A 14,464-nucleotide genomic window follows, 5' to 3' on the forward strand; every position below is an offset into this window, starting at 1 on the left:
CAGATACAGTTAAATGTCAAGTCTGGAATCAATTGAAGCGATACAGGCAAGAAGGCAGGCGAAGATGCTGTCATGTCTACGGTGTGTGATGTATTGTAACTTCCAAAAGTGGGGTCCAAGAGGGGAATGAGCAGCTGATGACAGTTCCTCGGAATCCAGCCACTTTCGGGCTGACAAACGCCTCTGCTTACGCAACGTGAAGTAAACGAGGCCTGTGGTAGCCAAGTCACGATAGTCAAGTAGGCACAAGGTAATGTGCAATTGCGGGCCTGTGCTAAGCATGTTCCACAGCTTTGCTCTGGTGCTCATAAGTGATGAATTAACAAGTACGAGATCATGTATGTGCGAAGGTTTGTCGCGAGCTTTGACCTTCACACTGCAGAGTAACACAATGCTCGCATTGTTGGTTAAATAACAGAAAGTTTCATTGCAAGGCGATAACGATGTCCTGCGCCATCCAACGCCTAAGCAGTTCATACACACCAAAATGTGCATGCGAGAGCTGAAATATGCACATCCTACCGTACTACTGACCGCGCATCGTCTTGTGTCTTGGGCACTGCATTTGTAATCCTCGACCACTCGCCGTTGAAAGCATTCACAAGCCACCACTTGAGTTCTAAAGCTCCGTTAGTAACTTCCTCGCAATCCTGACAAAACCGTGTACTTACTGTCATAGACGATTCGGTTCGCGTTGTGAAAGTAGATGCTATGATCCGAATCCGGGAACACATGGACGTCGTAGTTCTCGATACCTGCAAGATCCAGTCGGTCGAGCAGAGTAAGTGTGTTCTGCATGTGCACATTGTCATCAGCGACGCCGTGCATGACCAAAAAGCGGACGTTCTTCGCCAGGGACGTGACATCGGTGATGGTAGAGTTGTCGTATCCTTCAGCGTTGTTTTGTGGTGTGTGCATGTAACGCTCCGTGTAGATGGAATCGTAGTATCGCCAATCAGTCACAGGAGCAACAGCCATTCCGTACTTGAATGTCTCTCCCCCGTCCTGCTCAAGCGTCTTCAGTGTGTTGAATCCTCCGTAACTCCAGCCCCAGATCGCAAGTCGGTCAGCATCGACGTACTTCTTGCTAGCCCAAATCTTGGCTGCAGCGATCTGATCGTGTGCCTCGTAGTAACCAATGTTGCCTCTCGTGATGCATCGGAGCTTGCGACCAAGAAAGCCTGTACCTCGTCCGTCCACTGTCACAACAATGTAGCCGAGACTAGCGGCAATGTAAGACTGGAAATCGACCTTGAACTTCTTATCGACTTCTTGTGAACCCGGACCGCTGTACTGGTAGAAGAGGACAGGATACTTCTTCTTAGGGTTGAAGTGCGGCGGACGACGCTCAAGGACGTTCAGTTCAAATCCGTCCACGGTGATCGTCTGATAGTTGAGGATGGGCATCTCGAGTGAGCGTACGAAGCGATCAAGAGACTTGTTCTCCTCAATGACTTTCTCGTACTTGTCCTTGTTCGATGGCGTACTGATAATCTTTTGCCACGGGATACCAGGACCCTTGTAGGAAATCAGGGCATAAGAGCCACCCGCTGAAAAGGATGCTCCATAGTACCCTGAACCCCCATCCTTCAAGACTTCGCTCTTTCCAGTACCGTTCAGATATACAGAGTAAGCGTGTCGTTCCATTGAACTCTTCTCAGTCGAGAGGTAATACACAAGGTTGTTTGTGAGGTCTACTCGAGAAGGTGCATCCGCAACCTCCCACTCACCCTGTGTAAGCAACACAGGTTTGTCGCTGTCCAAAGGTGAGAAGTACCCAATATGGTCGTAACCCTCGTGAATGATTGTGTCGATGTAGCCATCATCCTTGCGTCCGTTGTCGGGATCAGCTGGTACGAATGTCGTCTTCTGAGAGACTTCAAACCAGCCTCCGTCCAACTCTGCGACATTCTCGGTTCTTACTGTCTTGCCAGTGCGCTTTTCGACATCCATCAGAACGAGCTTCAGGATGTCACTCTCGCGATTGGTCTCACGAACAAGAACTTGCTTCGTCTTCCCAGCCCAGACGATCTCGGTGATTAAACGGTTCTTGTCGCTGAAGTCGTCCTCGATATCGACACTGAACACTTCGCCCTTCTCGACGTCGTAGAATTGCAGCGACACGATAGGATTAGGTGCGCCGGCCTTTGGATACTTGATGTCGCGAACCTCGGGGTAGTTCTCCTCGCCCGCCTTAGGCTTTTCTCCGCTTGGCCGCGAGACGAAATATTGAACGGGGTAAGTTGGCACGGTAGACTCGTCGGTGCGCAAGAAAGCAATGTACTGACCATCCTCGGACCACCAAGTCGCGCTGTTTCCTTGAAAGACCTCCTCCTCGTATACCCAGTCAGGCACGCCGTAGAATAGCTCAGAGCCGCCGTCTTTTGTGATTTGAATAACTTCCTTGGAGTTCAACTTGCGGAGGAACATGTTGTTGTCCCTCGTGAAAACAACCGCATCCGACTGGGGTGACAGCGAAGCCAGCTGTATCATGCTCCCTGGCTGCTCAGGGTCAAGAGGCTCGCCAGTCTGTGTCTCGACGTCAAAGATCCAGTATTTCGCAATACCGGAGTGTCGCCAATTCTTCTGGTAATCCGACATGACAAGCACCTTCTTGAAGTCCTTACTTGGCCAAACGTCACTGGGATAGACGTATGTGCCATCCACCTCGAACGTGTTCTTCTTCATGAGCGTGGTCTTGCCCGCAGAAGACTTTGCTTCGCCCTTGGTCCTGATATCCTCGACCACCAGGTATTCCTCGTCCCCAGAGCCCTTCTCAAGCAGCAGGCCATCCTCTCCCTTTGGTCCCGATATCCACGCGACGCTCTGTTGTTGGGGATAGAAGCGGCCTCCCAAGACGTCGTCCATTGTAATCTTCTTCCCGGAGCCCTTAGTAGAGGTAGCGAGAGGGTCGTGTGGCCGCGACGAAGTATGCTTGTAGCTCCCGCTCATCAAGAAGAAGACGAGCGCAAGTGCCCATCCTGCTACACAGGCTGTTCCTACAATCCACAACCACCTTCTTGCCTTCTTGTCTACGGAAAGAGGGGCCTGGTATCGCCCATCCTCGACGTCGAACGACTCGCGCGCCTGGCTTGCGTAGTCGTCATCATCTGTGTACTTCTCCCCACGATTCGAATGCAACGCGCGGTTGATGCTTGGATCGTTGATATGTTCGAGAACGAGCGACGTGGTCGAGATCGAGGATACGGAAGCTTCGGAGCTATCTTCTGAGCTGCGCGCGGATCTCTCTTCCTTGGTCAGCAACTCCGTCTCCTCCTCCTTCGGGGTGCGCTGTCGCGGCATTGTAAAGTTCAAGTAAGATTAATTGTGAGAACGATTATAACATCCTGCTGAAAAGTAATGCCAGATTTGAAAAGTCAGCCTGAAAGAAAGGGTACAGTGGCGAGGCGCAGGCGCGAGTTATGGACAGTGTTTAGAGTTGCGGAGTTCACGCGGAGGTGCGGGAGCTGGTGTTGGCCGAAACATACCAAGCCACTCTTTTGACGCAAGGGGCCGGCTGCTCTTGCACTAAGATTTGCACACAATGGAGTCAAGACATAGTCTTCTATTCAAGCCCAATTTGGGGAATTATCGGAAGGGTAGTAATACCAGCTGAGCCAAGTCTAGATTTCATAGCTTCCTTACGCCGTACGCTTCTATGCAGAGCCTCAACTGCCCTGCGTTTCCCAGACTTTTGAATCCATTCAAGTGATTGCCATACTCCCCACGGATACTGATACAGCCAAGAGCTCGCTATTACGCCTCATGTTTCTACGGTGGTTGAGTTGTGGATGGGTTGTCGACGGTTCCATCGAATAGTGACCTCGGTTCTGCAGTAAAAACAACTCCTTGATTATGCTGCTCGGGCGCTGGCGCTCTGCTTCCGTTGATAAACTCGCGCGCGTCGGCAGGGGTCGTCGAGTTGTCAGTCTATGACGGCAATGGACCGAGATAATCCTAGAAGCATTGCTTAGCCGAAAATCAATAAGACTGACAGGTATCGTCCTTACCTCCTTCATGGTGCCTACGGCATACATCTTGTCCACCTCGGATCTGAGACCCTTGATCTTAATGCGGATGTTGGTACCCTTTTCAATGACCTGCTCTCCATCGTCTGTCCACTGCGGCGGTGTAGCATTGGCGTCGAACTTGATTTCAGCGGGAATCATCTGTCGCTGTCAGTGACGGGTAGGTGCATTGAGGTATGGTAAGAATTACACTACGTCCCACAAAGGCCTGCAAAGAGCCGCAGTCGACGAAGAATCCAGTACGCAGTACTGAGGTAACAATGCCGTCCATCTTGACGTGGTTAGCAGAGGACTCGATGATCCCGTCGGACAATGCCACATACCACCTCGCCTTTGTAGGGCCGCCATACGACTGCCTTGTAGTGCACAACGTACTCGGCAGATCCAGAGCCAGGCATGACCTTGCCATCAGAGATATCGAACGAGTCCAGAATACACACGATGGTGTACTTTCCGGTACTCGATCCCTCCTCTTTCTGCAGCAATTCGCGATGGATGTGCTGACGGATGAGAGGACCAAAGTATGACGGATGCAACTGGATGGTCTTCTCGAGTTCTTTGAGGAAAAACATGTTGCGCGTTGTGCGAGGGATACGGTAAGGTAGATGCGCGCGGTTCTTGGGGTGAGGTAGACGAAGTTGCACGGTTCAACGGTAGAGATCGGTAGAAGGTGGAATGACAGGTAGACGGCCTTGGTTGCTACTACGCGACTCTATTGTCTTTATTCTGACTGGCCCAGTGAAGAGTCGACAGTGTGTGGTATTCAACGCGCGTGCTTCAGCGAGACGCGCCTTCGGCCTGCAACGCAGCCCAGATTCTTATATCCAGCAGCCCATGCGCACAATTTCCAGAGTGTTCGCGCCGCTCGTAGAAGTCCGAGGTATACAGAGGTAGCAGATGTGGGCCGAGTGGTGAATGCTAGCAGAACAATGGTCGCGCCAGGAAGGTTGAGCTTCCAAAGGCTGCAGGGCTCTCGGCGCGGAAAATCACTCGCTAAGGCCCGAGCAGCGACACAGCTCCCACCTGCCAGCTTGCGCACCCCCACACACCCATGTCGTGATAGCCATTCACCCTGCGCCATCATCCTCTCGGCTCCCGCGGCCGGTGCACTGGTCTTTCCACGCTATCCGAGCTCGACCTCTTCACGCCGCATCTCCAAGACATGATTTAGTCTCTTGACGGCCATCCCACTCTTTTGACACGCGCCCAAGTTCCCCATCCGGCATCATGTCTCTCAATCTGGAGAAACAACTTGTCTTCGTACGTCATGCTTCAACAGATGTCTGTACTGAGCTGACTGGAATGTAGTACGGAGCATACCACCATAATAAAGTAGGCGATACCTGCACGGGGCATCTTCACATGTCAACTAACATGCCATGTGTCAGGTCAACGTCGGCATACATTTGCTCTGTGTTCCTCCGATTCTGTTGACATCTTTCCTACTGGTGAGAATCTTGACAGCTATCACGCTGCTTTCTCTAACACGCCCGTAGCTCACCAACACGCCTGCCGTTCCACTACCATCATGGCTCTCCGTACCTAATCTCCCGTTCAATGTCGGCACTGTTGGGGCCGTCTTGTACTCGACCTTGTACATTCTCATGGAGCCTGTCGCAGGTGCCATGCTGGCTCCAATTCTCATCGGCAGCACCGCGTATGCGAACCACCTCACATCGACCTATGGTGCGACTGCCAACTCCTGGGCCGGCGCAGTCAACATCGCATGCTGGATTGCCCAGTTCATCGGACACGGAAAGTTCGAGGGAAGAGCCCCAGCGCTGTTGGACAACCTCGTGCAGGCCATCTTCCTGGCGCCCTTTTTCGTTTGGTTCGAGATACTCTTCAAGCTCGGCTACCGCCCCGAACTGAAGCGCCGGATAGACCAGGCCGTTGAGCTGGAGATTGTAAAGTTCAGGAAGAGCAAGGAGAAGGGTCAGAACGGCTCTGCGAAATGAGGACAGACATCGACAGTGGATATATACTGTATGAGCAGATAAGCACCCAGCTATTGGCACTTGCAAGATAATCAAAGGAGGCGTTGGGGGATCAGAAGACAGTGCAATAGTGTATGAATACCGCAAGAGAAGAAAGCATTGCGCAGGAGCAAGGTGTACGCGGCGTCTTAGAGGCATATGTTGTCTTTGGTGTTCAAGTTTGCATAAACGGCTGCATGTTTCTTGAGATTCATATAACATAGTAGGATACCAATTTAGAATGTGTTATACTTTACAAGGCGTTGGTGTCTCTTGAGCTGTAGGTGAGGGTAGAGCTTGCAAGCAAGAAAAGCGAACACAGACTTTTGAAGTAAGTACTTGGAGTGTGATGACATGAAGCTAAAAGAAGCTTCCGTTTTCTGAATTGTATCGTACACCGAGAAGTAGTCCGGAGGTATCCACCATCGTCTACTTTATCTCTATCAAAGTGTGGGGTACTTGGCCATGTACTGAGGTTCATCTGCCAAGCTCGAGATGTGCTGCAAAGTTCCGGACATGACCACAAGATGCAGATAAACGAAACATGGTCTCTCTGATGGCTTTTCACCCAGTGCGTGCACGCCGAATCACCCTCGAGAGCGGCCAACGTGGTGTTGTAGTGATGGAGCTCGGTTGAGATGCGGCTTTTTTAGGATTAGTGGTAGACGCCAAGGTCCGCGCTTTCCTCCCGAACCGCAGGACTTTCTTCCTCACAGCAGAGCTCCCCATCCTCCACTCCATCACCATCTCCCCTCTTCCATACCTGCATCAATCTCAATTGGTTGCAGAGCCTCCGAAATAGACTCTTGAGCAGCCGCAGCCATGTTCTCAAGGGCCATCCGCCAGTCGAGCCGCCGGGTCGCTGCAATCTCTGCCACGAGCAGGATTGCGTCGGTAAGTCCATCGCAACCGCCTGCAATTGCGCCTGCCGCACCGTCCAGCCATCGCCAGTAGCCCCAAGAACCGATATCCGATGCCATTGGTGCCGCAATGGAGCTTCGTTGATGGAACTGCGTGGGCTGCGCTGGGCGGAACGAGCTCCCCTCTACCGAGATGCAGTGCTGATACCTTTTCTCCGCCACAGGCCCGCGCTCCCGCGTTCATCAACGCTACCCGATCCTACGCCGCCGAAGCGAAGGCCACCCCCACCGAGGTTTCCTCCATCCTGGAGCAGAGGATCCGCGGTGTCCAGGAGGAGAACTCCCTCTCCGAGACTGGTCGTGTTCTCTCCGTCGGTGACGGTATCGCCCGTGTCCACGGCATGAACAACGTCCAGGCTGAGGAGCTTGTCGAGTACGCCAATTGAGCAACATGACAAACGTTCACGGAAGCTAACGGGTGGCAGGTTCGCCTCCGGTGTCAAGGGCATGTGCATGAACTTGGAAGCCGGCCAGGTCGGTGTTGTGCTTTTCGGTTCTGACCGTCTCGTCAAGGAGGGTGAGACCGTCAAGCGTACCGGAGAGATTGTCGACGTTCCCGTCGGCGAGGCTCTTCTCGGACGTGTCGTTGACGCTCTCGGTAACCCCATCGATGGAAAGGGTCCCCTCAAGACCACCGAGCGTCGCCGTGCTCAGCTCAAGGCCCCCGGTATCTTGCCCCGCCAGTCCGTCAACCAGCCCGTACAGACTGGTCTCAAGTCTGTCGACGCCATGGTTCCTATCGGACGTGGTCAGCGTGAGTTGATCATTGGTGACCGTCAAACCGGAAAGACCGCCGTTGCCCTCGACGCCATGCTTAACCAGTACGTAATTTCGATAACAACTGCAAGCCAGACAAATACTGACTTTGTATCCTAGACAGCGATGGAACAAGGGTACCGACGAGACCAAGAAGCTCTACTGTATCTACGTCGCCGTCGGTCAGAAGCGATCCACCGTCGCCCAGCTCGTCAAGACCCTTGAGGAGAACGACGCCATGAAGTACACCATCATTGTCGCCGCCACTGCCTCCGAGGCTGCGCCCCTGCAGTACATCGCTCCTTTCTCTGGCTGCTCCATGGGAGAGTGGTTCCGTGACAACGGCAAGCACGCTCTTATCATCTACGACGATTTGACCAAGCAGGCCGTTGCCTACCGTCAAATGAGTTTGTTGCTCCGCCGTCCTCCTGGTAAGCTATGACGATATCAAACGCCTGTGAGACATGCACTGACTTCGAATCTTCAACTTTGCAGGTCGTGAGGCTTACCCCGGTGACGTTTTCTACCTCCACTCTCGTCTCCTTGAGCGTGCCGCCAAGATGAACGACAAGCTCGGTGGTGGTTCGCTCACCGCTCTGCCCGTCATTGAGACCCAGGGTGGTGATGTGTCCGCTTACATTCCCACTAACGTCATTTCCATCACCGACGGACAGATCTTCTTGGAGGCTGAGCTCTTCTACAAGGGTATCCGTCCCGCCATTAACGTCGGTCTCTCTGTCTCCCGTGTCGGTTCCGCTGCCCAGGTCAAGGCCATGAAGCAAGTCGCTGGTTCCCTGAAGCTCTTCTTGGCCCAGTACCGTGAGGTTGCTGCTTTCGCCCAATTCGGTTCCGATCTCGACGCCGCGACCAAGCAAACCTTGTCCCGTGGTGAGCGTCTCACCGAGCTCCTCAAGCAGAAGCAGTACTCTCCTATGGCCGTCAACGAGATGGTTCCTTTGATCTACTCTGGTATCAACGGTCTCCTCGACTCCGTACCAGTCAACAAGGTTCTCCAGTGGGAGGCTGACTTCCTTGCCCACCTCCGATCGAACGAGTCCGACATGCTCGCCCAGATCGACCGGGAAGGTGCTCTCAGCAAGGATCTCGAGGCTAAGCTCAAGGAGGTCGCATCGAGCTTCACCAAGAGCTTCGTCGCATAAACGAGTTGAAGGCTGGAAGAGTGGGTATTGTCTATTCCAATGTTCTGAGGGGCCAAAAAGTGCTGATTGGTCTTTGAGAATAGATGTATAATAGAAGATCCGTCCTCGCCATCAGCTGTGTCTCAATATGGAAGATTTGTTCGTTTTTCTGCATTGACCTCAGCCTGGCAACGCACGCCTACCTTGGTCGACGAATACCTCTTGTGATTCCCTGTGCTCTTGTTAGCGGTACATATACAGCTCATGAGAATGGGGTGGCTGGGCTCTGTATATGACAAATGAACGTTTCCTCTGTTAGATCTATGTTATGAGTGTGATGGTCGTGACACTAGTGCTAACAAGAACACTGATCTCACATGATATCCCATTTGGTCACCTAGAATGACTAACGTTAGGTCAATACTAATACCGTATACAAGGGTAATACTGAACAGGTATAGAGATAACAAGCTTTACCTTGCAGCTTACATTGGCTTCTAATTAGAAAGCTTACAAACATCAACAGCATTGTAGACTTCTAGATACTTTATTGTATCTATATGACTCTTGGTATGCTTTATTGTAGTAGGAAGAAGTATCCTGAGGATACTAAGATAGCCAGCACTATTAGAAGAACGGACATGGAGTGGCAACAGAAGTCCCCGAGTTGTGGAGCATACCGAGTCTAGCAGGGTAGACATTCCCATGGCAGGTAGTCAGGCGCTACTTGTTGGTCGTGACACTTAAGATATGACAAGGTAGTTTGATAAAGGCAAAGGAGTTTGACGATGCGGTTTCGATTCTAATAGTCTATAGGAGGTACTCGCCATACCCAAGCGACGTATGCAAGATTCTTCTATGCAAATGCATCTATTTCTGCCTTCCTCGTCCTCGCTCCTCGCTGTCACTGGCATCGCCATCCTTGAACGGGTCATCGCCAATGTCCACGGCATCACCCGTCTCCGGAGGCTCATCTCTGTACTCATCGTCCCAGGTTGTCCGAAGACTGATATCATCATCTTCTTCACGTAACCGTTCGGCAGCTTCCAGCGCTCCCGGGTCATCCGCGTATTCATTCTCCAAATCTTCGATACTCATACGACGAATACCCGCACGCTCTTCGGCTTCAAGCTGTGCAGCCCGGGCCTTGGTCTTGCGGTATACGAGCCAGCCTGTGGTAACACCCGCAATGAGGCCAATGAATATGGAAACGTAGGATAGAGCTTTTGTACTAGGGTCCATTTTACCTCCGCTTTCAGCAATCTTCTCGAGCTGGCTGCCGATGAAAATATGTAGCATAAGCTTTGGTGATACGATAGCAGTAGCTAGAGCGTATGACGCCCAGTGTACGGTTGGGAAGGTTGCGACAGCGCCATTGGAAATGGAGTATGGTAGTGGACACAGTCGGTACATGATGAGGAGTTTTAGACCATCGTGCTTGAGGGTCAGGGAGAGGGCGGCGAAGCGCGTGTCATTCGCTATTAGACGGTGGACCATGTTCTTGAGGAGGGTACGCGAAAGGAGGAAGGACGCTGTGCTGCCGGCGACTGTCGCTGTTGCGGCTATGAACCAACTGGTCTAATGTCAGATTGGATGTAGTGAATGTCCTAATAACCTTACCCATTAGGAAAGCCATAGACGAAACCGGCGATGGTGAGTAAACTCGAATACCCAATCAAGGGCGGGAATGATACAACAAAGATCAAGACCCAGAGTATCAGCCATCCGGCTGTGACGTCTCTCCACTTCTTCGCTACGGGCAGCAAGGCCCCGAATATGCGCTCATTGTAAACCAAGAACAGTATGCCGCCTACTGCCAACACCAAATTCCCAACGAAGAAGAGTATTTTCTGCAAGGGAGAAAGTTTATTGTATTGGTCCAGGACTCGTCGCGAGAGTGTATCGTACTTGTCCATGGCGCGCTGCCGCCATGTGCTCTGTTGGCTCTGGTGCGAGGGATTGCGCCGGAAGGTAGATGATTGCGAACGTCGACTCCATATCGGCGTCTGGCCTGTTTCCTCGTCGTCTAATGGGAGCGCAAGAGCGCGGACGTCATAGTCGCTCGCGGGCATGCTAGCTGATGCCTACGTTAAGTATTGGGGGGTGTGCTCAGCGGAGTGGCGCGGATGTATGCGGAGGTAAGAAGATGTGAATGGGATACGGAATTCAATAAGAGGGTAATGGGAGGGTGTTAGCTGATACGAGTGGAGACGGACATTCCGTGTGGTGATAGTAGAGGGTTGGAGACAGCTCTGGTGTGAGATGCTAATGCTAGTGGGAGCGCCGCTGGAGAGCTCTTGGTTTCATCGTCATCCGGGCGGACGAACGAGGTGCATCCGCCCTGCATTAGGCGATCAGATCAGATCTACCCCGAGTTGAAACGACATTCCTTTTCGGCATGCGTGTCGATGGCGTTTGAAGATTGAGAGGGTGTTGACAACTACATTTTGATGCGCGTGAACCCAGGCCTATGCAGTATCAAATGCATAAGTAAAGGTCGACAGCTCCGGTGCATGTCTCCACCGACCCGCAACAAACACCCAGACACGTGACCTTGCTCAGCCTCTTGCAGCCTCTGGCGGCCGTGTGGCGTCGACGAGCCTATTCGAAGGATACTTGAGGCATATGTTGCAGCTTCTTTTCCGCCGACGAATGCCATCTCAGCTCTGCAATCTCAGCCCTGGCCGTCATCAACGCTCAGCTCAGACGCACATCACACTCATCCCTTCATCAGCAACTACCGGCTCCAGGGCCATGTAGGGCAAGTCCGGGACCAAGTGTTGGAGATTACCGTTCCCGCTGTATGGTCGACGTTGCTGCACGGTGCAAGCATCCCCCACCCCTACGTAGTTGAGCCTAGTCCCTCGAGCTTCATTCGCGCTCGCGATCGCCCCAGGCATTCATTCACTCTGCCCGTTTTGGCGCACTTGGTGTGTCCTGCAGAGAAAGGCTGCGGGACTGGTTATTGCCCTTCGTTGCAGCTTCATTCCCTCTGTGACGCGCCGGTCGCTCCTCTGCCATTACCCGCAGTACATGTAATCACCCCCGACGGCCTCCTGTCTCGACCAAGACCTCTGACCTCAAGCGCCCATCCCGCGCGCCACTTCTGACCGCCTATCACCCCAATATACTTCTTTCCTTGCTTGGAAATAATCAATCACCATGGTCGCCGACGACTTGTACGAAAAGGCGCTGCCTGTGTTGCAGGACGAGGCCCTGGACGAGGAGGACAAGACGGACAAGCTCGAGGAGCTTCTGCGCAAGGAGACAAACCTTACCGGCAAGTCCCTCGAGAACATTGTCCTGGACTGCCTATGGCGCTACCGCGACGCCGGCAGCTCTTCCAGCTCTCCTCCCAGTCGTCATACCATCATCCGCCGGCCCTCGCCAGCTCCCTGGCAGGCCAACCGCGCCCCGACTCCCGTCAACAACTCTCCGCGCATGGTGCACCCTCCACCAGGCTTCGGCATAGGTCCACCCGGCTTCGCACGCACAAAGTCGTCGACTGCATCCCCCTTTACTTCTCCGCGACCCTCGCCCCGACTTGCTTTTTCCACACCGCATATCCCCCATAGCCCCAGCCTGAGCGCATACCAGTTCAGCGAGTGCGCAAGTCCGAACACAGAGTCCTATGGCGATCTCGATGGCCACTCCGTCGACTGGCTGGTCAACGATGATGCTGCAAGCACAGAGTCCTCCCTCCTGGGTGACGGCACGCTCAACGGTGCCGCGGCCGAATGGGTGCAGCCCCAGACCATGGACATGGGCCCGTACGACATGTTGCGCTCCATTCTGAGGGACGACCGATCAGACGAAGAGCTTGAGAAGGTCTTGGAGGCTAATGGATATGACCTCAGTGCTGCCCTGCTTGCACTAATGGGGCAACAACTAGACGTACAACAACTCCCCACTACTCCTTCAGAGCATCCTGGATATGTCATCGGAAAGTCTATGAGTCCGGCGTTTAGACCTAGCACACCCGTAGGCCAGCAGAAAAGCAACATCGTGTGCAAATACTTCCTATCAACAGGACATTGTGCCAGAGCAGATTGCAGGTTCAGCCACGATACCAGCAAGACATTATGCAAGTAGGTGTATACACATGCCTCTGGGTATTCTAAGCTAACGCTCACTGCAGATATTTCCTAAATGGAAACTGTCTAGCTGGTGACACATGCCTCTTCTCACATGATCCCTCTGCTCTCATGGCTCGTATGGCTGTCTCAGACGTCCAGACTCCACCTATACCAAACTTCCAGATGTCTGATTATGAGTTCCCTACACTCCACTACAACGGCTCACCCCTAGGTACCCCATCGATAACATCAGCTGCAACCTCTTTGGAACAGCTCTATGGCCTTACTAGTGGTGGCCCTACACGTCCTCCACCAGGACTTAGCCCATTTGCCAACTTCACCCCTGGAGGCGGTAGTCGTCCGCAATCTAGAACCGGCAGTCGCCAAACCTCACGTGCTACTACACCATCAGTACTTGCAGTGGACGACAATGATGCTTTCCCTAGTCTAGGCTCCGCTGCCGCTGCTAAGACTGGAAAGCGTCACCACGGCAAGCGGGGTGGCCATGGTCATCACAAGGATGCCCCGGGACCTAATAACCTTGCTGATGTCGTTCGCATGTCCCCTGTCCCTGCTCCTGTCACTCCGGTCCGCAAGGGATTAAGACCAACCAAAAGCTTCACCGGATCTCGCGAGAATAGTGTGGCTGCACAGGCAATACCTGCCCCTCAACACATTCCGTGGTTAGAGACCGGCGAGAAGGGTAATCAAGCGTATCTTAAAGCTCGCGCCGAGGCCTTTAAGCATGGTAGTCTGCGCAACAAGTTTTTGCAGAGGTAGGTTACGTCGATCTTCACAAGGGGCACCCATGCTAACACCTATCAGTGCTGCTCAGGCCTGGAACCGTAGTGATTCGCGCGCGGCTAAAGCTCTTAGTCTTAGGGGGCAGAGCGAGAATAACCTGATGCGTGAAGCCCACCGTGAAGCTGCTCGTATTCTTTACGAAGATCGCAACAAGGACAGCGACGGCTCAAGAGAGCTGTATGTTGATCTTCACGGTAAGTCGAGTTGGTGATTTCGATTTTTAGCAGAACTAATGTCACTCAGGTCTGCACCCAGATGAATCCGTGTCATACCTCGAGGGCATTCTTCTGAAGCACAGCTCATCTTCTCGTCCAGTGTATGCCATCACAGGAACCGGCCATCACTCCAAGAATGGTAAGGACAAAGTCGGCAAGGCTATTCGCGGCTTCCTCAACGAATGGCGCTATGCTTTCCGTGAGTTCTCTGTTCCTGGCGATCGTAACAACGTAGGTGGCATTCTTGGTATCGACCCGAGTAGCTACGATAAAAGCGTCGCAGAACGGCCGAAGGAGTCCGAATCAGACGGAGATAGCTCGAAGAAAGACACCAAGATTCGCATCATGAAGAGAGATGATGTAATAGACGCGCCGAAAGGTCCAAAGCGTGCTGCTTGATCTGATTGAGTGGAATGTTCAATGTACCTAATAGGTAGCAAGAAATAAGAAAGAGTTTACTTCACCGCTTGTATTGTGGCCTGGGCCTTATTGACGTGTTGAAGTAGCAGATTGTTGAGACGTTATGGCCCCCTGAGACTGCTCAGCTGAG

At 52.8% G+C, this 14,464-nt stretch overlaps 6 protein-coding genes across 6 annotated transcripts; 3 read left to right on the forward strand and 3 right to left on the reverse strand.

The window, feature by feature from the left end:
- Positions 1-518: 518 nt before the first annotated feature.
- J4E82_003885 (uncharacterized protein) lies at positions 519-3,303 on the reverse strand (the record flags this gene model as incomplete). Its single annotated transcript, XM_051730168.1, has 2 exons — positions 519-619; positions 672-3,303. The coding sequence occupies 2 exons, from the start codon at positions 3,301-3,303 to the stop codon at positions 519-521; spliced, it is 2,733 nt and encodes a 910-aa protein (XP_051590136.1).
- A 627-nt stretch (positions 3,304-3,930) lies between these two features.
- J4E82_003886 (uncharacterized protein) lies at positions 3,931-4,600 on the reverse strand (the record flags this gene model as incomplete). The annotated part of the gene is made up of 4 exons (XM_051730169.1): positions 3,931-3,957; positions 4,011-4,169; positions 4,219-4,299; positions 4,352-4,600. 4 exons carry the CDS (start codon positions 4,598-4,600, stop codon positions 3,931-3,933), a joined length of 516 nt encoding a protein of 171 aa, XP_051590137.1.
- A 655-nt stretch (positions 4,601-5,255) lies between these two features.
- On the forward strand, positions 5,256-5,986 carry J4E82_003887 (uncharacterized protein; the record flags this gene model as incomplete). Its single annotated transcript, XM_051730170.1, has 4 exons — positions 5,256-5,288; positions 5,337-5,360; positions 5,417-5,476; positions 5,525-5,986. The coding sequence occupies 4 exons, from the start codon at positions 5,256-5,258 to the stop codon at positions 5,984-5,986; spliced, it is 579 nt and encodes a 192-aa protein (XP_051590138.1).
- An 840-nt stretch (positions 5,987-6,826) lies between these two features.
- On the forward strand, positions 6,827-8,840 carry ATP1 (Alpha subunit of the F1 sector of mitochondrial F1F0 ATP synthase; the record flags this gene model as incomplete). The annotated part of the gene is made up of 5 exons (XM_051730171.1): positions 6,827-6,898; positions 7,089-7,297; positions 7,350-7,745; positions 7,801-8,111; positions 8,176-8,840. 5 exons carry the CDS (start codon positions 6,827-6,829, stop codon positions 8,838-8,840), a joined length of 1,653 nt encoding a protein of 550 aa, XP_051590139.1.
- An 849-nt stretch (positions 8,841-9,689) lies between these two features.
- J4E82_003889 (uncharacterized protein) lies at positions 9,690-10,891 on the reverse strand (the record flags this gene model as incomplete). Its single annotated transcript, XM_051730172.1, has 2 exons — positions 9,690-10,392; positions 10,440-10,891. 2 exons carry the CDS (start codon positions 10,889-10,891, stop codon positions 9,690-9,692), a joined length of 1,155 nt encoding a protein of 384 aa, XP_051590140.1.
- Positions 10,892-11,981: 1,090 nt separating this feature from the next.
- Positions 11,982-14,313, forward strand: J4E82_003890 (uncharacterized protein; the record flags this gene model as incomplete). The annotated part of the gene is made up of 4 exons (XM_051730173.1): positions 11,982-12,907; positions 12,958-13,671; positions 13,721-13,893; positions 13,943-14,313. 4 exons carry the CDS (start codon positions 11,982-11,984, stop codon positions 14,311-14,313), a joined length of 2,184 nt encoding a protein of 727 aa, XP_051590141.1.
- Between the last annotated feature and the right edge of the window lie 151 nt (positions 14,314-14,464).

Source organism: Alternaria postmessia, assembly GCF_024291825.1.
Source record: "Alternaria postmessia strain BMP 2775 chromosome Unknown scaffold_17, whole genome shotgun sequence".
Taxonomy (NCBI): Eukaryota; Fungi; Ascomycota; class Dothideomycetes; order Pleosporales; family Pleosporaceae; genus Alternaria; species Alternaria postmessia.